Here is a 23,308-nt window from a genome sequence, read left to right as displayed (position 1 = left end):
CTGTGGTTTTTTTCATTTACAGCATCATTTCTGTAGTTAGACTGGCTTTGAGGCTTGCGCAGTTCCTAACCTGTCAGTGGTTCTGGTTTGCTATCAGCCTCATAGAACAAAACCGAGGGATATTATTCACTAAAAAGGTGAAGTCATTTCCTTTTTTAATTACCTCCCTCACACTCCTGTGTTTGTGAAAGCTGCTTAAGTGTACATGAAATGTCTGTAAAATAGCAGGTGCTTTTGATTCAATGGAAATGTCATCACAGCTCATAATTTCCATTAGTTCTACTCTATAATATGCCCTAAGTTCCAGAATGACTCCTAGATGTAATTCTGTGGAGTGGAAGGAATAATGCCACTTGTACAGGTGGCCTCTGGCCTTTTTATGAACAACAGCTCCTAGTAAATGTATGAGGAAATACATATTCTTCTTAAGGAAGTGATGGGTAAAACATCATCAGGACATGCTGCAGAGTTGCTACAAGAGCAAGACAAAGCCATGGAACACCGGTGTACAAGAATGTGATGCTGTAAAACCCCTTTCCCACACCAAAGCTGTTTCCTTATTCTGCACCTTAAAAATGAGAGGAGGAAGCTTTTAAATGATGCCGTGAATGACCCTTCCCCCCAAAAACAGGACTTCGAGCCACGTTAGTGTAGGGTAAGATAAAAAGTAAAGGTCCTTTAATAACACAGGGCCTACAGCCCACTGGAATACAGGATGACATGCATGTGTCTCAGTTCTTGTTTCCATGGCTTTTATAATAAGATCCCTCCAATCATTGCTTTACACATTTCTCAGTCCAGCCCCAGTCCCACCCCTGGTCCAACCCCCTGGAATTGGGTCTGGGGTCGTCAGGACCCTCTGTCTTCATCAGCTCTTCTTCCTCAGGCACACAAAGGTCTCTTGGAGTTCATCCAATTCTGGCTTTTGGGTCACTCTGACCTGTTTATGTTTCATTCTGTAGGCCTTCTGATATCCTTCAGCTCTTTACCTTGGAAAGGAGTCTAAACAAGATTAATTAACTAAAGGAATTTGAGCTCCCTGTTCTGGGACAGGGGTAGTGATAGAAAGGCATTAAACTGTTAGAAATATTAACCCTCTAAAAATCTACAACTACCGTGTTCCTAAAATCTACAAAATGTGAAAATCAGAACAAAAACCCTTTCGGCATCATAAACATAGTGTTATCCATCAATGAGTTGTTCCTGCTTTTGTAATGTGAATCAGAGGATAGTACTGGACAAGATGAGATCACATTTCAAAAGATGTGTAGATCTTGATCCTCAGACCATGGCTGTATGAAATAATCCTTGTGCTATCCACAGATCTCTGAAAGGGTCAAATGAAGGAAAAATAAGGGGTGTATCTCCTCTAAATTAAAGGGATTTCTTCTAGAAAGTGTACTCTTCCAAATTAGTTGTTAAAACTAATGGTCTTCCTGATTGAGGAGCATTATAAGTACACCATTTAACTGAGAAGGGAATTCTCAAGGAAAAGAAATCCAAGACCTGTGTTTAAAATTGGTAAAGATTTGTCTAAAATCTTAACGGTATGACACCCATTTAAAAACCCCTCAAAAATCTAAGATTAATCATAGAATATTAGAGAGTTGGAAGGCATCCAAAATGATCATCGAGTGCAACTCTTCAGTGAACGGCCCATACAGAGACTGAACACGAACCGTGCTCTGACCAACTGAGCTAAGAACCAGCTGCGCTCCCCAGGCACCGGTGCTCTGTCTGGCAAATAATTGTATTTAAGCGCACAGTGTTTATTTTCCCGTTGTTATTGGTGCCTAATAAAGTGACCAAGCTTGCAAATGCTCCGACATTCTGCTCAAAATCCCGCAAATGCTCCGACATTCTGCTCAAAATCCTGCCTTCTCGGCAGCCCCTGGCAGGAGGCGGAGCGGGCGCTGCCTCCGGGCTCGATCCCGGGTGCGGCAGCCTCACCGAAGCCTCGCGAGAGTTCGGCCGCCCGCCCCCCGAGTGTTTTCCCGCTCTCGCGAGAGCACCGCCCTTTCTCTCCGTCGCGCACGCCGAGAAGATGGTGGGAGCTGCTGCTGGGCCGCGTTGGGCCGGGGCGGGATGGGATGGGCACCCCGCGGCCGTCGCTCCCGCGGAGGAGCGCGTCTGGGGAGTAGCGAAAAGTGGTGAGGGGGCTGCGTGTCGGAGCCCGCGGCGGGGCAGAGCGGTGCGGGGAGGCCGGTCCGCCATGGCGCCCGCCCGCTTGGCCACCGTGAGCCTGCGGCCCCGGGGGGAGTGCGAGTGGTTTTGCTGCCTCTTGTTGCCCGCCTCGCTCACGCTTTCTATCTCCTGCAGCCTTCCAGACTAAGGAAGACCCGGAAGCTGAGAGGGCACGTCAGCCACGGGCACGGCCGCGTGGGTGAGTGGGGAGGCGGCTGAGGCGCCGCGGCGGGAGCGGCCTGTGGGCCGAGGGCTCTCCGGCGCTCGGGCCCTGCTGCTGTGCCTCGGGAATCACAGAGGAAGGCGCCTGTGGGTGCGGGTCCCGCCGCGCTATGGGAAGGAGGGAGCGGTTCTGAAGACGGCGGCCTGCGGGGTTCGGTGCCGCAGCGATGGGCCGATCAGAAGTCTGGCACGTTCTTTTAGACGTCCTAAATTTGTAACTTAAGTAAAGCTCAGGCGATCAGTACTGGTCGTGTGACATGGAAGCCTTACAGTGCAGTGCTGTGTGTCTTGTAAATCTTTGTTCCTACCTTGTCACACAACAAGATAGAATAATTAATTTAATTACTTTAAGTTGACGTTGAATGTACCTTTAAGCTCATGTATTGTATGTACCACTTTAGTGTAACAAATTGGACTTTTCCTTTTTAGGCAAACACAGGAAGCATCCAGGAGGACGTGGTAATGCTGGTGGTATGCACCATCACAGGATTAACTTTGATAAATAGTAAGCTAACGTTTTAAATAAACACTAGCAGCATATATGTTCCTGAATTGAACATGACTAACTTTTAGGTGTGCATAAACAAAATATTCTCAATCCTACGTGCTTTTTCCTCTTAACATGAAGTGTGGCATGATAGCTACAGTCAATTTCTGTCCCCATTTACCTTAAAATCAAAGGCCTTTTCTCTTAAACAAGGCATAAGAGTTCAGTGCTGTATTTGGTAAACTCGACCAAATCTGGTTGTTGCAGCAGTGATTGTTGCTTAACAGTGCACACACAAGAAACTCAAAAATGTTGGTTAAATCCAAGCTTCGTCCTGTAAGGTGGGGGGTGTTGTCCTTGTAGTCGAGACTATAGAGTCACATCTGGGCACTGGCTGTTGTCCTGGTGTGCTGGAGTTCTCGGACAGTAACCACTAATCTTTATTCACTGGCTGTAGCCATTCCTGACTCAGTCAGTCACCGGGTTAGTGACAGGAGCACCCAAACTCCGCAGGCAGTGTAGCCCTCCCAGGGTTCATGGGGGTGGGATTGCCCTGGAAATACAGACTCCATTGAGGGGGATTAAGTTGTGAGTTAAGGAAAGATGAAACACTTGAAGTAATTTTTCATTGGTTTGGATACTAATAATTATTACACCTAAATACACTTACTAATATGAAAAAAGTATAATTTGGTATTTGGATTGCTTTGATCAAGTAAGCCACTTGTTTCAGTGTTAATTTTGTAGTTCTGCTTGTTCAGGATGAATTTTAAGTGTGATCTAACGTGGAATATGTTTCTTTCCCAGCCACCCTGGGTACTTCGGAAAAGTAGGCATGAGACACTATCACTTGAAGAGAAATCAAAAGTTCTGTCCTACTGTCAACTTGGATAAACTGTGGACGCTCGTCAGTGAGCAGACAAGGCTCAATTATGCCAAAAATGAGGCTGGTCTGGCCCCGGTCATTGATGTTGTGCGCTCGGTGAGTTCCTACTCGGGTTCAGCCCTGTGGTTTCTTTTTTCTTCCTGTGACTGAGCTTTGCCTTTCCAAGTGGTGGAATGGTGAACTGCAAATAAGGTCCAGTGTTTAAATATTTGTGAGCTTCTCGGGATGGATCTTGGTGTATAAGTAGTTCCAGAGGCACTTACATTCTTACATTTTTTCCTTAAAGAACTTTTTGTCATGGTCCTGTGCGAATGTGGACGTGGAGTTTCCTCCTTGTGGTAGATCATGGAGGATTGCTTGTTTAAAAAATTATTGAAAGCATGTACAAAAACCTGGCAGAACTGGTTTCATATAATGTCACTTCTCCAATATCGAGACTAGAGTCACATCTCCACATGTTTGATTGTCTTGGTGTGCTATAGTTCTCGGACATAAACGTCTGATCCTTATTCACTGGGTGTGATGTCCTGTATCTCAGCCAGCCACCGAATCAGGAACACTGAACTGCTCTGCCAGGTGGGGATGCCCTCCTCCCAGATTAAGATTACCTGTGTTGGCCAGTTAGGCCACCACTTCTAACCAGCAATTGACTTGAACAGCTGTTGTATTAACGGACTTCATGCCATGATTGTCTTGTTAATGTAAGGGACAGGAATGACAGGAGAGGATTCTAGTGTTAGGGAGCAGCTACGGCTGTGAAAGGTTGAAATAGCCTCAGTTGTGCATTTAAGACATGCAGGAGAGCTCTCTACTCTCCTCAGAAGTACCAAGGTGTCCGACAAGTAAAGAGCACCGACCAGAAGTCTAGTCTCGGAAGTGCAGCCAACTGCTCTTCCTGGAAAAATGTGGAAAGTTTGGTGACTTTACTTTAGAGTGTTTATGAAGTACTTAGGGAAACATCATAGAGCTTTTAAATCACAGGAAGATTTCAGTTTATAGTTTCCACTTTCTCAGAACAAATGCAACTCCACTGGGTCATGCAAGGCATTTTTCTGTAGATACCGAATTGTCTGGATGACATCATGGCAATCACATGTTTGGTTTTAACTGGTGTGTGCTGAAAAATAGGTCTGAATGTAGAGGCCTGCAAGCTGATTACAAACACTGAACTTCTTTTTTAAATCTTTCTAGGGCTACTACAAAGTCCTGGGCAAAGGGAAGCTGCCCAAGCAGCCTGTAATTGTGAAAGCAAAGTTCTTCAGTAGAAGAGCAGAGGAGAAGATCAAAGAAGTTGGTGGTGCCTGTGTACTTGTGGCATAAAAGTTTTTGTTTTATTCAAATTTTTTGAATAAAAACAAGGCATAAAATGTACTGATTTACAGAAGTTTGTTTTATGTTTTCTTATTCTGACTTGTCCCAGTGCTGTTTACGCTGGGGATTTATCTGCTTAGTTATTTCTGCCAGTTTTTGATCAGTGGTTTGACTGTTTCTCACTCTGTTTTGAAATTGCCTGACTACAGTGTCCAGTACATGCCATGTACAAATACCTCAGCTTTTTGTCTTCACAGGGTAGCAAAATAGATGGGTTCTGTATTTGTGCTGCTCCTTAGTGATACTCTCTACAGCTGTCTGTGGAAAGGGGACTTGATGTGCTATTGGTGGGGATTTTTGTACGCTAAAGTGACACATAGGTGAAGTCTGTGGGGACTGTGGACTGTGGGAATGAAACGGGAAGAGAATGGACAGAGAAATGGAGTAGAACAGTGCAAGATGGGCAGTATTCACACAGAAATTGCTGTGTGAAAGAAACTTGGCATGGGAAATTGCTGTCTGAACTTTTTCATCAGTAGACTTCTTTTGGAGATAGTGAAACAATTCTAGTCCTGTTTCCACCGAGGTGAGTTACAGGAGTGAATGAAGGAAAATTTCCTGGGAAGAGCTGAATAGGTTTGAAACAATTGAAAACTTCAGCTTGGTTATTGCCAGACTTGGGTCGTGAGAAGCACTGGATTCAGGTTTCTGCAGATGCTGTGGAGGTTTGCTTGGTGACCATCTTTTTCACAGGTGTCAGTGGTGTCTGCAGCCAACAGCAGCTCTTCCTTCAATGGAAAGTAATGGCTTATTTTCTCTGTCATGTGTAGAAAGAAGATGTATTTTGAATTAATGTGATTAAATTACTTGCTTTTTCATGGCAGTCTTATTGAAAGGCTTAACAACTCTTGCATTAGCACCTCCGATGCTTCAACTGCTGCTAAATGGCAGTTGTCTGGCTTATGGTCCTGGTTTATGTATAAAACAGGCCATTTTAGTCCATGGGCTTTTTGGAAACCACTGGTGTAGTTGAGTACCAGCTGAGGAGTTTGCATCCCATGTTCATTAGAACAGGAGGCTCATAGTCAGCTGTAGTGTGTGTTCCCCCTTCACTGATAGTCTCTTAGACCACAGCCTGTGAACGCATCAGATTTCTTTGAGATTAGGTTGACCTTTCGTACCACAGGATGAAATTGTTCTGTATGTGCAAACTGAATTTCACTAATTCATAGCAACTGTATCAGCAGCAAGGTGTCCTTTTGTCATGGTGGTGGGCTGGCTGGGCAGAGTGCATAAAGCTAAAAATGTTTTAAAGCTACTTGTCATGGCCACTGGACTGACGTGGCAATTCCAAGTTACGTGCTTTTATGCATTAGTAACAGCAATAATGCCCTGAATCTTGCTTAATGACTGAACTAATGCAGTAACTGTTCATGAACTTTTGCAATTGATACCCTTCTCAAACTGGGAACACAATTCCTGAAGTTGCCACGTGGGACAGAGATGGTGCCAGCTAGCCTCAAATTTCTTTACTTTTAACAAAGCAATGGTACAGCTTTAGAACGGCACTGTTACGAATATCTGATGCATTTGGTTCAAAATGACTACTTAAAATAATCCTTGTTTGGTTGTAACATCAAGTTAGTGCTTCAAGCGTCTGCAAGGCTTGACTCTGCATGCCAAAGCAGGATCTAACTTAAAAGTCAATTGCTTAGTGGAATTGAGCTGGCTTTTAAGTATCAGACCAAAAGCATACAAATACCCATCACTTATTTTGTGGTAATTACTGAAGTTGAATTACTGTTAATAGATGCAAATCACATTCTAGTATGTATGATATGGTCCTAATAATCAACTCCTAACTTACTGTTTGTCTATAATTAATTTTAGAGGACTTAGGGTAAAGTTGACATGCATTGCATTTATAATCTGATTTACCTTTGCCAGTGGTACTGCTAGTTGTGAAGAACTGCAGTTTAAATGAACAGTTTCTAAAATACTAAGGTAAGACTATGTGAACTCTCTCTCACTAACTGCTGGATCCGCTGTTTCCTAATATATGATGCTGTTAATCCACTGCCAAAGCAAAAACATTCCAGTCCTCACAAAGACAGGGAAAGGCTCTTGGAACTGGTATGCCCCCTGCACTTGTGACAATGGGCAGGTGACACCAGCTTTCTAATGTCTGTAGTAGACACCACTTTTCAGTTCTTTGGTATCTAATGTCTTAATATTTTATCTTGGGCAAGTCTTCCATATTTTGTCATGCAAAATGTTCTTTGTGAGAGGCATGCCAGCCCCAGCAGCTCTGGTCTCTGCCCCACTGCAGACTGGCTGGGATTTAGTGTGGGGGTGAGGTTTTACACAGCTGAGCCTTGTCCCTGACACCTAAGGTGAAGCTGGAACAGGACTTCTTCCTTGGCAGCTGTGCCTTGTGCCTACTCCTGCCATAACTGGCCAGAGGAATAAATCAGACTTGGGGCTAGGGGTTGAGCTGTTGATCTGCCAAGCAGGGGCAGCTGCTGGAGCACTGTGCTGGGGAAGGAGGTGATGGAGGAGGTGATATGCTGGAGGAGGTTGTTGGTCACTGCTGTTGGGTGCATGCTCTCCCTCACACAACCTCAGCTGCCTCAGCCATTCCTCACAGGACTTGTGTTCCAGACCCTTCCTCAGCTCCATTGCCCTTCGCTGGACTCACTCCAGCCCCTCAATGTCTTTCTTGTAGTGAGAGACTCAGAACTGAACACGGGATTTGAGGTGTGGCCTCACTAGTGCCAAGTAAAAGGAGAGTAATTTCCCTAGCCCTGCGTGGGCACTCAATTTCCAAGCATCCAAGTCAGGATGCCACTGGGCTTCTTGGCCACCTGGGCACACGGTGGCTCACGTTCTGCCACTGTCAAACAACAGCCCCAGATGGTTTTCCACCGAGCAACTTTCCAGCCACTCTGCCCCCACCTTGTAGCACTGCCTGGAGTTGTTGTGACCCAAGTGCAGGGCATGTCACTTGGCCTTGTGTAACTCATACACTTGGCCTCAGCCCATCGATCCAGCCTGTCCAGGTACCTCTGTGGGGCCTTCCTGGCCTCCAGCAGATCCAACACTCCCACCTAGCTAGGGCATCAACTGCAAACTGATGGGACCCTTGGTTCCCCTGTCCAAATTATTGACAAAGAAATGAAACAGGACTGGCCCCAATAGTGATCCCAGGGGATCACCTCTGGTGCCCAGCCCCAGCTGGATGTAACTCCATCACCCCCCTCTGAGCCTTGTCATCCAGACAGTTTTTAACTCAGCCAAGAGTATACCCATCCAAGTTATTTGCAGCTGTTTTCCTCGGGACAATGCTGAGGGAAATGGTATCAAAGAGTTTACTAAAGTTTAAGTAGACAACAGGCACAGCCTTTCCCTCATCCACTAACTGTGCCATCTTGTCATAGAAGGAGATCAAGTTGGTCAAGCAGGACCAGCCTTTCATAAACCCATGCTGAATGGGTCTGATCACCTTGATAGTGCACAAGTGCCACATGATAGTACTTAAGATGATCTGCTCTCTGACCTTCCCCAGCACCAAGGTCAGGCTGACAAGCTCGCAGTTCCCTGGATCCTCTTTCCCAAGGCCCTTCTTGTAGCTGAGCGTCACGATTGCTGACCTCCAGAGACCTGGGACCTCCCTAGGTTAGCCAGGACTGCTGATAAATGACTGAAAGTGGCTCAGTGAGCACTTCCACCAGCTCCCTCAGTATGCTTGGGTGGTTTCCATCTGGCCCTGTAGACTTTTGTGTCTGAGTGGTATAGCAGGTTGCTGACCATTTTCCCTTGGCTTATGGGAGCTTCAGTCTGTGCTCCATCCCTGTCTTGTGGCTTAGGGAGCCAGGTACTCAGAGAACAATTAGTCTTACTATTAAGGACCTAGGAAAGACGATATTAAGAACCTCAGCCTTCTCTTCCTCCAGCTGCCAGGCTACTAATTTGCATACCTGTCTCAGCATGAAATTTTAAACACTTTTTATCACTCTCATTCTTCCCTTTTCTGCAAAAAAGACCTTGTAAAAAGTTTTGTACATTATGCAAAAGCATAAAATAAAATGTACTGTAACCTGCTTCTGCTCCTTCAGCCACAGTTTTGGCCTTAATGGTAATAACAGCCTTTTCCAGTGCCAGGCTTTGTTTGCACTGATTCTCTGTGCAGGGATGCTTTGGTCTTGGTCTGTGGTTTTTCTGTCTAAACAATGTGGTAGATTAACACCTCAACTTCCTACTGCAGAAATGACATGTTTTTGTAGGTGCTAGTTTGTCTTCTTAGCAACAGCACTTGCAAGAAACAACAGAGATGGAGTGAACTGAGAGGCTGTGCTTCTCTACTGACATTTGCCTTTGAAAGATGATTGATGAAGATTCACTGTAAAAAGTAAGTTTGTGTAATAGGCACTGATATCATGTTAGTTAAATCACAGGTACAATATCCACAGCTCATTTCTAAAGGAACCTCTGGTTTTGCAATTAGAATATTAAGTTTTAGTGGTAGGTTTGAATTTGTCTAAGTAATTTGTCAGTCAGGTTAGTGGATATCTGCCTAGAATGGATCTTGGGTATGAAATAGGATGCAGAATTTAACATAGGGTCCATTTTTTTTTTAAGTATTCTAAATAGCAATGGCTTCAGGATGCAACACTTAAAAAATTTCTGGTTGTGAATTTCTGAGACCTTCATAAATTTTTTGCATTGTAGAAAAAAATCCAAAACAAAACAGAGCTGCTTCCTAACCATTTCCACTGGAATCTACCATAAGACAGAATCCCTCAAGAGAACAGATAGCTCTAAGATTAGAGCTGCTACTCTTCTGGACTGGGGAAATCTGGGGGTCATAGGTTCAGAGCTTCAGAGCCCTGATAGCAGGGCCACCATGCCAGGGTTATTGGTCCCAGGAAGCTGGATCAGATAGAAGGGTGACTCCAGAGGAAACAAAACTTTATTTGCTTTTTCTTCTCTCATGCAACTTGCACAAGTTGCCATTTGCAGGTTGTGTCTGATCAACATCTCTCACAATCTCAGAATAGAGGATGAACCATGAAGTACAAAACTCTCAATTGACCTTGGGGAGCTTCAGTTGGCAGGAGGAACACTGTCCTGCTTCTGGGAGCTCAGGTTTTGTTCATAAACTGATCTGTGGTCATCTTGATAGTCAAAATTTGATTACTGTGAAGTATGATTTCTATAAAGAAGGTTGACAGAAGATGCTGTACATTTTTCAAGGCAGCTTTCTAACTTGCATTACTGAAATGATGGACATATGATCAGCTATGGTTATATTATTTGCTTTAGCTGAAAATTCTAAAATATTTAGGTGACATTTAAAAATAGTCAGAGAATACCGTCATCTTTATTGCACAGTTTCAGTGTTTCTAGCAGGAAACGTGCAGCGTGTGACAATTCAGCCTGGTAGCAGCTTTGTAAGTAGATCAATAGAACAGATTAGTTCAGTTTTTACAGAAGTTGCAAATACTAGAGAGATAGTGGGATCATGGTTTGTAACCCTTAAACCACATTTTCCTGCACAACAATCTGCAAAGATATTCTTTTCTATAAAGCAGGTATGTGATTTTCAGCTGCAAGGAACTTCTTTTTTTCACAGGGGCTAAATAAATGTTGTTTATTTGATCGTTCATCCTGCTGTTGCCTTCTTGTTTGTGCTTGAGTGATCAAGTGTTTTGCGAAGTGAAGGGCTTGTGATGAGCCATTTTCTGACTCTTTGTGTTTTCAGTGTCAGGCTTCAGACAACAGAAATGGAGACCCTGGATCTGTTGAGGAATTGTTTGGTGTGCAAATGGGACATGAGGAAGAGAGACCCCAGAATGCTACCTTGCCTTCATTCCTTCTGTAAGGCCTGTCTTCCAGATTTGATTCAAGGATACAGCTGTATACCCACTGAGTATGAAGTTCTGTATGAAGGTAATATTTAGGAATCTCTGGCTTGTGCTCTTTGTGTTACAGTATTATAAAAAGAGATGGACTGAGAAGTACGTTTTTGCAGTCTGTTCTTCTACAGCACTACACAGGCAACATTTAAAATTTTTCCAAATGAGCTAGGTTTCAGTTATCAAATGTGTGACACTATATTTGGTTTTCTTAGCTTAATAAATGAATAAGTGCTACAAGGTAGCTTCCAAGCTACATGTTTTTGCAATCCTTTTGACATGTTGGACATTTCTGTGTTACCAATTGTGGTGACATAGATTTCCCTCTCCCCAAAAAGAACTCAAAAACGTCTGGTTCTTTGTTTCTATTAGAGGTCATAATAATTGTTATTAGAATATATGCATTCTGGTGCACTAAAACTCTTCTTTTTATCTCACTGTAGATGTAATTTACCTGCACACTTGTGGCTGTAACTCACCCTAACAAGCTGAGTAAACTAGTGAGAAGGAGAAGCATTTTGTGGCTGTGCCTTTGGAAATCCTAAAGTTATTTTTACAGTTTTTGGTAGTGATGTTAACAGAAAATATGTAACTTTTTTGGAATAAAACTCAGATGACAGAATACAGTAATTTTAACTGAATGAGTCTTACTTGCTGTGAGAGAGAATTCTGGACTCATGACTAATTTATAAAAAGAGCAAAGGCATATAGGTTACTTGTATTTTCACAGGCTTTGAACTTTGGTTGAGTAAGAGGCATCATTTGTTATCTCTCCATAGCAGATTTTAGAAACATGTAGGAAGAGGAGATACGTTCCCTGAGGTGATGGTAATTAGAATTGATGAGATACCATAATCTAGACTAGTTCAGGTTTAAGAACAAAAGGAAACAGTTGAAGAGATCCACTGTTAAAAGGTTAGCAAAACACAAAAGCTAAAGAAAAAGGGAATGACTTAATGGTGAAGAAGAAAGGCTCTTCATGTTTAGGGTACAGATAGAAAAAAATATGAAGGTAGGAGAAGAAGAGAGTGAAGCAATCAATCATTGCAAGTAATGTCTCCTTAAAAATTTTACTGCTCAGTCATAGTTGGCTTAAAGTTTCAGGGACCTACTCTATAATAAAATGCTGTTGAGACAAGCACTCCATTACTTTTTATATATCCTTATTTGACATTTAAGCCATTCCTCTCTCTTAGTTTCTGTTTGCCACTTGGAAAAGTGAATTGTAGAAATCACTTGGTGATCTTGGATGAAGTGCAGCTAACGGTTCTCCTGAGTTGGTAAAATACTGGATATTTCTTCAAGCTGGATCAGGAATCCAAGTGGAGCAGGAATTGTTTGTCTATAGTGAAATAAAATAAATACTAGTTTATGTCACTATTCTTGAAGTTTCTCAGTTTACTTTGTCATTCTCTTGGAGGTAGGGAATTTCTGTGGGAAAGAGTAGGATCAGAGAAAAGAAATAAAGAACAGTGATGACCCAGTAAATTGAGACACCAGGTGTAGAGACTTAGTTAATATATGAGCAAGGAAAGCAGCAAAACCGAAACATCTGTGTCTCTTAATTAAGTCAATGACTGGAACTGCTGCCACCATAAGTCAGCCAGGATAAATTTGTGATCTTTTGTGCTGGCATGATGTAAAATGTTGCTTGTCTTATCTGCACTGATTGCTGAGTTATGGGCAGTACAATGTCAACTCAGTTTTCAGTGTTATCTGTAAGTATGATCCTATATGGGTGCTAATAATAAACTGTAAATTCAAGTGCTACACTGTTTTAGCTATGTAAACATAAAATATTGCCTGTAAAAAAAATGTGTTCCTTACTGACTATAAATTCTTTAAGAAAGAAAAAAGTCAACTTATTTCCAAGTGAAGTTAATCTGATATTTGTTACAAGAAGTGTACTTGAATTTGCAGGTTTCTGTATGCTTTATAACAAACATAAGTAAATTGCTCTGCTAACATAAAACTCTTTTCTAGTTTATTGCTGTGTTATTGAAATTGCTGATAAGCTGGAGCTCAGTGGTCCTGATATTTGATGAGTGTTCCTGTTGAAACTTGCTTTTATACCCTTATGTGTTTAACGTGACTCACAAAAGAAAGCTCTGAGACAGCCAGAGCTCCTATGGAAAAGCTGCAGCCACATCAGAATGTGTACAGCTGTGAGAACTGAGAGTTTGGAAGTAATTTGAGTGGAAAAAGAAAAAAAAAAGAAAAAAGTTATTACTGTGAGTTTTGCTCCCATGTGTGCTTCTTGTATGAAGGGAATTTTAAGTTTCTCAGTCTTTCTTTTTTCTGCCGCAGGTCAGTGTTTCTTTCCTGTTTAAATTCTTTTTCCTCATGTAATGGAGAATCTACTTTCTTCTCCTCTACAAATCTTCACATTGTGTCCTTCCAGTCTGTTTAGTGGATAGGAAGGAATAATTTTTGAGAGTAGACATCTTGGGTAAGAAAGAGAAAATTTCCACATCTCCTGGCATGGGTGTTTCTCAGATGAGGATTTTCCCAGGCTCCTGCTTGTTTGAATTGCCACTCACGGTACAATGTTGGTTCTTGCATGCTGCCTTGGCTGCTTTCTCCGAGTTCTAAATACTTTCAAAACCAGGTTCACCCAGGTTCCTGTGCTTACCCCTTCTTTCTAAATTGGAGGTAGATGCCAAAATGAATTACCCTATTTCTACAATTTTTTCCCTCTCTAAGTTGTTAAATGATTTAAATTGTTTTAATGTTTTAAATCTCACCGACATTAATTTTGAAAGTAGCCAGATGAGGACAAGTTGAGGTGCATTGTTGTGAGAAGCTCATGTTTTTGTAAGGCTGTCTCAGCTAAAGGTTTGGTTGGTTGGGATTTTTTCTTAAGGAAAAAAAAATCACAGGTGATAACTGCTCAATCACAGTTTAGACCACTGAGAACAAGGCAGTTTAGAAGGGATGTACTGGAACACCTTGAGATTTCTGCTAAGTGATATCAATGCCTGGTATTATTTACATTTTCTGGCTGAATTGAGACACTTTATGTTAGTAAATTGTGATTAGTAGTTGTTGCCCAGCGTTGTAAATTGCTTTGTGAAGTGTTAGATTTAGTTGTATCATGTTTTTGATTTGAACTTGTGTGGTTTTTTATGCATTTCTATTTTAAAAATGTTCTTTGCCCTTTTGTACTTTTCTAGGTTGGATAACAAAAATCATGGAAAATGACTGCATAATTTCTATCCACATTCTCTGCATAAATAAAAAACTGTTCATGTTTGTGTTATTTGAGCTTAATGCCAAGAAATTTAACAAGGCTATGTATTAGGGAGTTGCAAACTGATTGGATAAAACTAAGAGAAGAACAGACCTTTAAAGAGAACAAATGTTCTTCAGCTGTTGACAGATGCCCACTTGCTGCGTTTTATTATTTCCTCCTGAAAATAAAGCTTTCTTCAGCTTGTGTAGTGCTATTTATAACCCTGCATCCCTAATTGTGAATGCTTGTTAGTGAGGCACATCCAAAAGTCAGCCAGGCGTTGGTCATTCTTACATTTAATGTGGCCAGGGGTTTATTTCAAGAAAAGGATTGAGCTCTAGGACTCTTGGCTCTGGGCTAATTTTAATTATGAAATTTTGGCATAAGAAGTTTGGTGTACTGGTTTAAAGAGACTCTAGCTGTCAACACAGAGTGTCTTAAGTTGCACTAAATCTGTATCTAAAAAAAAATTTAAAACCAACATCAACAGTGTTCTTTAAACCATAATTAGGCTTACAGTGAGACAGTTTGGCTGCCTTGGTGTTGGTACAGGTGTGGTGCCCCCAGGACCCCAGTAACCTTGTTTTGATGCACTCATGTAAGGCAACTGATGCAATGCATCTGTTAACTCTGGAGGAGAATACCCTTTTGCTTTAATTAGAGTCACTTAACACCAAATACATGTTTTACACCTAAAAAGGGAACTAGAAATGTTATTCTAAAGACAGAAACTCTTCATAATGTATATATTTAGTCACCTTAAAATGTATTTTGTCATCTCTTTGCCCTGTGTTCAGCTGTCGGATCAAAAAGGCAAGTGAAACAATGAGGGGTTTAGTTATATAAGTATGAAACTGTAGAGTGGGAGGTTGTCTTCAGAGCTGTTTCCTATAACCTATAATTGGGTCTCCAAGGAAGTGTAAATTATGCCTGCAGCTTGAACTGTAGTTAATGCTCTCTGAGAATAATTATTCTGATGATTGTTGGAGGAAAAAGAGCAGATGAATAGGTGCAACATGTGGACAGCAAATATAAATGTGGTGTGTATGGTAGCTCCACTATTTGTTTCTTTATGCTAATCAATTCTCATTATAATATTAAGTTGATTATCTGCATTCATTTATCTCTGAGCCAGCCAGCTTGAGAGTTCTTTATTTTTAAACCTGACCAGACTGGAAGACCTTGAAACAAAACTGTGAGCTGTGGCTTTTCATGTTCAAAAGATCTTTGTGCTCAGTGTCCATACATGGTGGAGAGGTTACAGTTTGCACTTTCAGAGCTGATTGCTGCAAATTATCCGTAGCTCTGTCACTTGCAAATCAGATTGCTGCAAAAAAAGGTGGAGTAAATACTTAAGGGCAGTCAAAAATTCTAGTTATTTCTTTACTTCTACAAAGGAGCATTGTCTGAGGGTTACTACCTTGATATCTGCTTACTATTCTCTGAGTCCAACACAGTGAGGCAACTTTCATTAATGGAAATGGAAGTGCTGTGGGGTGTGAGAAATCTGAACTGGGGGGAAGTAGGGCTTGAACACTACATGGCAGAAGCTTGTTTTCCTCAAAGCTGATTTTGGATATCCCAGGTGTGGAGTTGCAGTGTTCAGGCTGGGTAACTGCATCTGACTATTGGATTCACTGCCTTTGAACTTCCATTTCCCCCCAACCCTCTGTCAATTTACTGTTGCTGATGGGAGTGTGAGAATGGAAATAAACATGTGGCTTATGAAAAAGGACTTAAGCCCAAAGTAAATATCTGCTGCTGAAGCTTTTCAGGGCTCAGAGATGTGTGTACATAAACATAGCTATAGACAGAGGTATTGTCTGTACATGTCACTTTTAGTGCTGGTGTCTTTTGTGGTGGTGTTCAGATGCACTAGCCTACCGTGGATGGTAGTTATGGAAGTAGCAGAGCCCTGGAAGGATTGTAGGTATAAGACTTTCCTCCACATCTCACATGTGATAAAACTTTGTGGGAGTCTGTTCAATACAGCAATGGTTCAGTACTAGCTGGTAGCTCAAATACACTGAGAATAGCTTATATATGGGGTTTTTTTCCCCACATATAATTCTGAAATAGGCTTTTTTTCTGTGTATCACAATGAAACAGGGCTTAAATCTAACATTAGGATTCTTGTTAGACTATCTGAATTCATGGTCATCTCTATAGCAGTGAAACATGATGTCGTAAATAAATAATGATTTCCAGTGCTAAACAGCAGGAGGAAATGAACTTCTAAAAGATAACTTATGTAAATGTTCCTACCTCCTTCCTACCAATTTAATTTCCATGCAAAAATAGAATGTGTCAACAGGTCTCTCAGCTTTTTGCTGCTTCCAGAGGTTTTGATATCCATAATGGGCTCTTTTTAGGCATCACAATTGCACCATAGCTGAATTTGCCTCCTGATCTCTTAATATGTAAACTGTTTGAATCTTCTAATTCCATGTTGAATTGCTGTTTAGATCCAGAAATTGCATCATTCTCATACGTACAAACAGTGAGTCTCTAGGGCTTCTGACTACTCTTCCCTTCACCCACAGTGCTGTAATAATGATATATTTAAATGAGCTGCCTGCAAAGTACAGGTTCTTGTAAGAGATTAACAGTGTTGTTTGAAGGCAGTGGTAAGGTAGGAAGGCAAGAGAAATATTTAGGGAACGAGCTGCAAAAAGTACTGTAGAAGTGAATGGCATTGTAAGACCTGCTGCTACCTGGATCTGGGAAATTTCTTCTCTTTCCATCTGCACACCTGCTCCAGGTTTTTCTGAGGACTAAGAGAAGACCCAGACAAGAAAGCAAGTAGAATACTGGTATACCTTTTGGCTATGGGGTTTTTATTCATGAAATATACAACCAAGGCAAGATATCAGAGGCCTGAATGATGCTGAGAGGCATGGAGAAAAAAGAAGGCAAGAGGAGAAAAACACTGTACCTTGTAGTGGCCCAGTACATCTTCCTTGCTGATTTGTCAGCATTCCCGGCCAAAGAAGGGGGTGCAGCTCCAAATATTCCGTGAAAGGTGTCTTCTTTACAGGACAGTCTGATTCCAGGGAGTGCACTGTGTGTGCATTTCTTACTAACACCTGTTCCCCAACAAAAGTGACTTTTTGGCTAACTCTCTGACTGTTTATCCAGAGCACAGGTAAGGGTTTTCTGGGAAATTGCACTTTATTGGTGGTTTGCACTCTGAGCACAGGCACAGCACAGTGCACTTGCCTTGTATTGTTGGCGTAGCTGCTGCTTGTGGCAGTTTGTAAATGTGAGGTTTGCTTAATTTCAGGTTAATTGCTTCACAAACCATTCTGCAGTGTATTTATTATGCCAACCTAACATTAGATTCTTTGGGGAGTTTATATTGAAAAAGATTGGGCACTTCCAGACAGCACGGGTTTTTATTAATTGGAAAAGGTATCAAATAAGCCCAATTAGCTGATCAAGCATCTCCAAAGCCACCACATTCAGACAATCTCTCCTTTAGCAAGACAGAAATCTGTCTCCTGTGCTTTTAATGGAGTCTTAGATATGGAATTCAGTATTAGGACAGGTGATAAGGTGCTTTTGATTAGCCCTCCTATGAGTAGGAGATGACTTCCAATACCATATTGCTATCGTGTCCCCATTATTTTTCCTGGTAACTGTTATGCTCTTTCCCCCCCCTCCCCCCTCCAATTAAGCTGAGGACTGTACATGTCTTATGTTCATCTTAGGGGAGTTTTAGAGTTTAAATCATTATAATTTACAGTTGCTTTGATATTTAAGATATATTATGAGATTTACCCATTTAAAGCTCTATTTCATGGTCTGTGGTAGTGTGTCTAATACAGGGTTCTGACCTGTGTTTGTGCAACTTGCTCCATGTGTATCTCTGGAACAAAACTGATTTCAGTAGCATATCTTGGATCTAAAACCTGGTGGGGGAAAAAGTGCCATGGCATTCAGGATATCAGTTTCAGATATCCCTTAATCATAGGGGCAGTAATCGCAATAATATAATCATAATCAGCAGTAATGTTATCTGCCTTCAAAATCTTGGCTGTTTCACAGTTCTGAATACCACTGCATTTCTCCATATATAAAGGGAGGCTTTTGTGCAGAACTGAAATCCATGCAAGGTTTATGTTTTCTAAGGGTGAAAATAATTGACTTTTTCTTTAATTTTTTTAATTTAAAAACATTAAAAAGACAGTTTTTCTCATTATCAAATTAATGCATTCTAATTACACTGTATTCTATACTTCACTGGCTTGTAACAAATTAGCAGAATTTAAAGTTCACATGCACATGCCTAAGGCCACAAGCATTCTATTAAGTATCCTTCATTTGGTATAATTTGATTTAACATTCCACACTAACTGAATAGTGTTGGAATCTAATGAAATAGTAACTTCAGTGTTAACTTCTTTATCTTATGTGGTATGTAGACAGAAGTTGTCCTTGCTATGGCAAAGTTCTATGTTTCTGTCTCCCAGTAGCAGCTGTTCCCATAAATGTTTTTTGAAAGACTGTGTGCTCACCCTGTAAATGAAAGAATACCTGTGAGAGTAATGCATTCTTACTTCAGAACGTAACCTGTCAATAATTTCTCCTTTGGGCAGTTTGCTGTGTGTTATGTAGTCTCAGTATGGAGGTTTTCTCTTTGTGTTTGCCAGATCAAGAATTGACCCTGCTTGGGCACTGCTGTTATGGGAGAAAGAAACCGAGTCCAAGCCTCAAAGGGCTTAAGGTGATCCTCTGTGAAGTCAGGAGATGGTTTCCTGTTGACTGCACTTAGAGTATGTCCCATGAGACTTATTTGAGAACCTTTCTTCCTAGCTTTCCAATCAAAATGTATCTGCCCTTTTATTTCTGCTGCTGTTACAACTGTGTCAGTTTTTACAGTGCTCACGGGGAAACTCGAAACTGTTTCACCTCCTAGGAATTAGCATTGTAATTCACTAGTGCCTGTAGTATGCACCATTTAGGAGGAGCAGGAGGGCACTGTCAGCGTAACGCAGCTTGTGTTAATTCCTCCTGTTTTCACACATCTCTGGAGAACCAAGCTGTTAACAGATATCTAAAAGACACACACACATACTATAGTTTGAGAAAACAGAGGTTTCAGTGTGACCGATAGAAAAGAATTGTGTTATTCTGAGGTGTAACATATGAAGCTACAAAAATTGCAGGTAATCAAGATACCTTTTCAGCTGTACTCCTTATATTAAGGGTGGAAAGTAGAGGGAGGGTTTAAAAGAAAAGACTTCTACACCTTTCAGCCATCACAGGCATCTTTATCAGATAAATTTTTAGCATCTTTGTAACTCCTGTCACCAGAATATGCTTAAACAAGATTGAAGTTACATGCCCAGAAGATGATAGAGCATTGGCAATTGCATGCATTGCCCTTTCCCCTGGGATGACTTGCAGCTGAGATGCACAGTCACCTGTGGATAGTGCCTGTTTCTCCTCATGCTTACATGAACACTCACTGCTGTACAAAATGCATGGTTAAACAAGTACTTCAGGTACACCATAGTTTGCTATTTGGGCCCCCAAATGACCGTTCTGTTGTAAATGCAACCTTGAAAAATAATAAACAATAATTCTTTTGCTTTTATACAAGACTGGGGCTAAACCTCATGGAAGTGGTTCTTATTAAGGTACACTCTTCAAAGGAGATATACCAGAACTCAAGGTTTTTTCAAAAAATTTATGAATGAAAGTGAGCATATTCAGACACCTGACTGTATACTGCTCTTGTTGGAAGTGGTAGTGTAAGAATATTTTGGGGTTTGTGTGTCAATGTGAAATGCTGCTGTTAAAGTTACAGTAGCCCAGCTCTGAAAATGGGAGAAATTCAGAATGAGCGTTGTGTACCTCCCCAGGGACTGCAGGAGCCACATTCCAAGGGACAGGTAAGCACCTGCAAAATCTGAGTCTCTGATAACTATTTAATGCAAAGAGTAATAGACTAGGTTTAATTAGCCCACAAGCCACTCTCCATATGCAAAAATAATTTTAGTTAAGGAAAAGAGCATATGTAACATAGTTCAGTAGAATGTTGTCACTGATTTTGCTTTTAAAATCTTTCTTCAAGAGAGTTTGCACCATTTAGTCATAGAAAATATGTTTAATTTTCATAAATGGATGACTTGGCAAGGTTAACATTGCGCTGAAATTCTGTTCTCAACAGGATGGAAAATCTTGGATTAAAAAAAGAAGATTTGATAAGGTAAAATAGAGCAACACATAAGTACCATCCCTAAAGGACTGTTTTCACATCTACAGTAGCTTACATTAATGTGATCAGAAACATGAGCTATTCTTTTCAAAAACAAAAACAAACAAAAAACAATCCAAACAAAAACATGGAAGCTCCTAGCCAAATATGAGTCCTAGCACAGGAAATCAAGGAAATGAAATAGCAAATGTGCAAAAATGCGGGTGTACCGTTATGGATACTTTCTTTAACTGCTGGTTCCCAGCCCAGACAGACACCAAAATTCATCCCAGTTGTGCTCAGCAGATAATGAAGGTGAAGGCAGGTTTTGCACACTGCTTGCTCTGTTTTGCTTTGCTTTAGTGGTCGTCATGTTTTGCGGCCTGTGGATTTGTTATAATAAATGGTTTACAATTATGACTTTATGAAACGTTTTTTATCTTTAACTGTATTCTGACTTGTTCCTTCTGCTTGTGATAATGTTTTCCAGTTAACACAGGGAACATATTGCTCTTCTGTCACTTCACTTGGATAGCATCCTGCGCTGTGAAACTAGTGTTAAGGTGTATTTTGTGCTTGGATACACCTCTGGTGATGTAAAGCTGGCCTAGCAGAACAGCAGAAAATATCAGACAGCACAAGTAGATCTGTAATAAGGGAAGACAGTTTAAAGTGCAACTCACTTTTAATTAAATCTCTAAGACCTAAAGAATTAAGGAGAATTTGGACATACAGACGTCATTGGTCAATATTGAAATAGGTCAACTGAACTATAGTGTTTTTCTAGGGATTTTGCTGCTTTGTTTTTCTGTACTATGTATTGAACCAGATCTAGCCACATGTAATTTGAAGTTGAAGAATGCCTTAGTTTCCTGGAACTGTGATATAAAAGCCACAATACTGAAGTGTGGTTTATATAATTTCCTGGTTCACATGGCAGATGTGCATTGTATTTGTGATGATTTTCTTTTTTTGAAAATTCAGGTATTCTTTCCTGCCCTGTGTGCAAACAGACCTGCTTTGCAAGGGATGTAGTTGAGAATTGCTTCTTCAAGGACTTTCCCACTGGTGATTCAGCTATGGCAAAGGTAAGTGAAAACGACTAAGTTGGGTGGGTTGTCGAAACACTGAACACTGTTTGAAAACAGAGCAAATTTTATTTTGAACAGACTCTCTTACAGTTTGTTTATGCAACATTGTAATTACTTCATTACTAGAGATGGACAATGCTGTCTTCTTAGAACTTTTTAAACTTTAGTTGAAGAATGAGTTTAACTCTCTGTATTTTAAATAGCCAGTTAAAAATTTTGGTCCTAGTATCTGTGATAATCAATGTGTTAGGAAAATACTGAATCTCCTGATTTCTCATTGTCCTCTTTCTACTCTCAACACAAAGTAAACAATAAAATAGTTAGGGTTAGAAGGGACTTCTGGAGATCATCTAATCCAGCCTTCCCCTGAAGCCAGGGCCACCTAGAGAAGGTTACATAGGAACATGTCCAAGTGGATTTTGAATGTCTCCAAAGAGGTAGACTCCATGGCCTCCCTGGGCAGCCTGTTCCAGTACTCTGCCACCCTCAATGTAAGGAAGTTCTTATGCTGAGATAGAACTCCTTGTGTTTTAATTTATGGCCATTAGTCTTTGTCCTACCAGTGGGCACCACTGAAAAGAGTCTGGCACCATCCTCCTGGCACCTGCCTTTGAGGTATTTGTATGCATTAATGAGATCCCTTCTCAGTCCAAACATGTCCAGTTCCCACAGTCTCTCATAAGAGAGGTGCTCAAGGCCCCTCATCCTCTTTGTGGCCTCTACTGGACCCTCTCTAGTACCTTCTTGTCTCTCTTGAACTGTGGAGCCCAGAATTGAACACAGCACTCCAGATGTGGCCTCCCTAGGGCTGAGTGGAGGGGAAGGGTCACCTCTCTTGACCTGCTGGCCTCAGAAGCAGATTGTTGACTGAATAGTTACATTACCCATTAGATAGTGTGGGCAATTATAATTTCCTGGTTGTCTGTCTTAATGATGAAAAGTCACATCATATTGAAATTTCCCACTGGGAATGGATTCAAAGGGTAATTGGAAGACAAAAGATTACTACCTTGGCCTTGTATTGACACTGTACTTAGATGGGTGTTCTCACAGTTTTGTAGTGGTCACTACTTTGGGTCAACAGAAGAGACAGAGAAAGGTGTGTATCTCCACCCCCTCTGTTACAAAACACTCTTCTGTTATTTGCATGAGTAAGACTGATTTCAGAATGTGATAGCATTACCTGTACTGGGAGTTAAAACAGGTGAAACTTGTCAAAATTGTTTTGTAGTCTACTGGATGCTTAATACAAAGCAGAGTTCAAAGCAAGAGAAGAGTAATAAAGAAGCAGGGATACAGGACTTCACCTTCTGCACCAGCTCCTGGGCCTCAGTTTGTCTCTTTTGCACATTTTATTATTAAAAAAAAGTAGATAGCCATATTGGATATTCAGTTTCAGGGACTCTGGAGAGGAACACTTTTTCCATAATATAGGAATGGGGATATGTCTTTCCACTCCTCTTAACTTCTGTAGGGGCAGCAACAATTTTGAGGTCAGTTCTGCTCTGTGCAGAAGGCTTGAGACCACTTTAACTTGTGCAAGTGACTTTCCAAATGACACGGCTGGAAAAAAGTCTAGAAGGGATGCATTTCTTCCCTGTCAGTCATTTCTGTGTTTCATTGTTTCTTTTGTGAAAAAGTAAAGAATGTGTAACTTAATCCATGGAGTCTTCTGGAGAAATAAAGTTAATGCAAGCAAAGCATGTTGACATCCTCAGGTATAAGTTGCTTGTAGAGAGCAACATAACTTGATTTAAAACAAGAAGGGACCTATTCAC

The 23,308-nt window shown here is 41.1% G+C and overlaps 2 protein-coding genes and 2 non-coding genes across 8 annotated transcripts in view; all 4 read left to right on the top strand.

Annotated features, from left to right (window-relative positions):
- Nucleotides 1–1,721: 1,721 nt before the first annotated feature.
- Nucleotides 1,722–5,150, top strand: RPL27A (ribosomal protein L27a). The gene is made up of 5 exons (XM_071558933.1): nt 1,722–2,047; nt 2,320–2,383; nt 2,836–2,911; nt 3,701–3,875; nt 4,971–5,150. Exons 1-5 carry the CDS (start codon nt 2,045–2,047, stop codon nt 5,097–5,099), a joined length of 447 nt encoding a protein of 148 aa, XP_071415034.1. The 5' UTR covers nt 1,722–2,044; the 3' UTR covers nt 5,100–5,150.
- LOC139673772 (small nucleolar RNA SNORA3/SNORA45 family) lies at nt 3,256–3,389 on the top strand. The gene has a single exon (XR_011698198.1). It is a non-coding gene; the product is annotated as a small nucleolar RNA SNORA3/SNORA45 family (small nucleolar RNA).
- Nucleotides 4,210–4,341, top strand: LOC139673773 (small nucleolar RNA SNORA3/SNORA45 family). The gene has a single exon (XR_011698199.1). It is a non-coding gene; the product is annotated as a small nucleolar RNA SNORA3/SNORA45 family (small nucleolar RNA).
- A 4,259-nt stretch (nt 5,151–9,409) lies between the features above and the next one.
- TRIM66 (tripartite motif containing 66) overlaps nt 9,410–23,308 on the top strand; it is a 51,392-nt gene continuing 37,493 nt past the window's right edge. For 2 of the 5 annotated variants that reach the window (XM_071558922.1, XM_071558919.1), the window contains exons 1-2: nt 10,692–11,039; nt 21,424–21,527. In XM_071558922.1, coding sequence (XP_071415023.1) covers nt 10,820–11,039; nt 21,424–21,527 — 324 coding nt within the window. In that variant the 5' untranslated portion in view covers nt 10,692–10,819. The other 3 variants (XM_071558920.1, XM_071558921.1, XM_071558923.1) reach the window with 3 other exon arrangements.

This window comes from Pithys albifrons, chromosome 6 (genome assembly GCF_047495875.1).
Source record: "Pithys albifrons albifrons isolate INPA30051 chromosome 6, PitAlb_v1, whole genome shotgun sequence".
Taxonomy (NCBI): domain Eukaryota; kingdom Metazoa; phylum Chordata; class Aves; order Passeriformes; family Thamnophilidae; genus Pithys; species Pithys albifrons.
This window is presented reverse-complemented; position numbering and strand designations above follow the sequence as displayed.

Excerpts from the sequence above, each read along its gene's own strand:
- RPL27A (XM_071558933.1), top strand. Across the intron at positions 2,384-2,835 it reads CCACGGGCACGGCCGCGTGG|GCAAACACAGGAAGCATCCA; the intron begins GTGAGTGGGGAG and ends TTTCCTTTTTAG. Across the intron at positions 3,876-4,970 it reads TCATTGATGTTGTGCGCTCG|GGCTACTACAAAGTCCTGGG; the intron begins GTGAGTTCCTAC and ends AAATCTTTCTAG.